Below are 1,217 nucleotides of genomic sequence, written 5' to 3'. Positions count from 1 at the left end.
ACATTGTTCTCTTTCCATAGGATGTAAAGCCAAGTGATTTTATAACACTTGGATTGGGAGAGGGGAACTGAAGGGGGACAGGGGACTTCTAATCACTAAATGCAGTAAAATAAGACCCAATGAGGTTTTGCAGGTGGGCAAATAGCTAGGGAATAGTTAAATTCTTTAGAGCTCTGTAATTCTGAATGTAAGCCTTTAATTGCCCTGTCTCCTGATTCTCCTCTAAAAGGGTTCTTCTGATGTCTCTGTGACAGAAGATCTGACAGTGAAGATTTTCCTGGTCCCTCACCATGGAATTCTTCAATGTCTCACACCCCACTATATTGTTTCTGACAGGGATTCCTGGCCTAGAGGGCATTCAGAAGTGCCTGGCTGGGCCTCTCTGTATGATGTACACAGTGGCTCTTGGCGGCAATATGATGATCCTGTTGGTGGTATGGGGGGAGTCCAGCCTCCATGCACCCATGTACTATTTCCTGTCCATGCTTTCCTTCAGTGATATGGCCATGTCCCTGGCTACACTTCCCACTGTATTCAGAACCTTCTGCCTCAATGTCCGGGCCATTCTTTTTGGTGCTTGCCTTGCACAAATGTTCCTCATTTACTCATTCTCCATGATGGAGTCTGGCATTCTGCTGGCCATGAGTTTTGATTGCTATGTAGCCATCTGCAACCCACTGCGCTATGCCTCTGTCCTCACCAACCAGGTGATTGCTGGGATGGGCCTGACTGTAACAGCTCGAAGCTTCACAACCCTCTTTCCCCTCCCTTTCCTCATCAAGAGGCTGCCCATTTGCAGATCCAATGTGCTCTCCCATTCCTATTGCCTGCACCCAGATATGATGAAATTAGCCTGTGCTGATATTACTGTCAACAGCACTTATGGGATGTTTGTGCTTCTATCTACTATTGGCCTGGACCTTTTCTTTATTATCCTTTCCTACATTCTGATCCTTTGCTCTGTGCTGGCCATTGCCTCCCGTGAAGGGAGGCTCAAGGCTCTTAACACATGTATGTCACACATCTGTGCTGTGATCATCTTCTACATACCCCTGATTGGTGTCTCCACTGTGCATCGCTTTGGCAAACATGCTCCTCGGTATGTGCATGTGCTCATGTCAAATATGTACCTCTTTGTGCCCCCTGTTCTCAACCCCATTATTTATAGTGCCAAAACAAAGGAGATCAGACGAAATATTGTCCGCATGTTTCACTGA

At 46.5% G+C, this 1,217-nt stretch overlaps 1 protein-coding gene across 1 annotated transcript; it reads left to right on the top strand.

The window, feature by feature from the left end:
• Positions 1-290: 290 nt before the first annotated feature.
• On the top strand, positions 291-1,217 carry LOC114042332 (olfactory receptor 51I2-like). The gene has a single exon (XM_027861017.1). The coding sequence runs from the start codon at positions 291-293 to the stop codon at positions 1,215-1,217; it is 927 nt and encodes a 308-aa protein (XP_027716818.1).

This window comes from Vombatus ursinus, unplaced genomic scaffold (assembly GCF_900497805.2).
Source record: "Vombatus ursinus unplaced genomic scaffold, bare-nosed wombat genome assembly UNPS02014355.1, whole genome shotgun sequence".
NCBI classification, from domain to species: Eukaryota; Metazoa; Chordata; class Mammalia; order Diprotodontia; family Vombatidae; genus Vombatus; species Vombatus ursinus.
The sequence above is the reverse complement of the archived record's forward strand: the minus strand, read 5'-3'. Positions and strand labels throughout refer to the sequence as shown.

Excerpts from the sequence above, each read along its gene's own strand:
- LOC114042332 (XM_027861017.1), top strand. The coding sequence starts at position 291 with ATGGAATTCTTCAATGTCTCACACCCCACTATATTGTTTCTGACAGGG.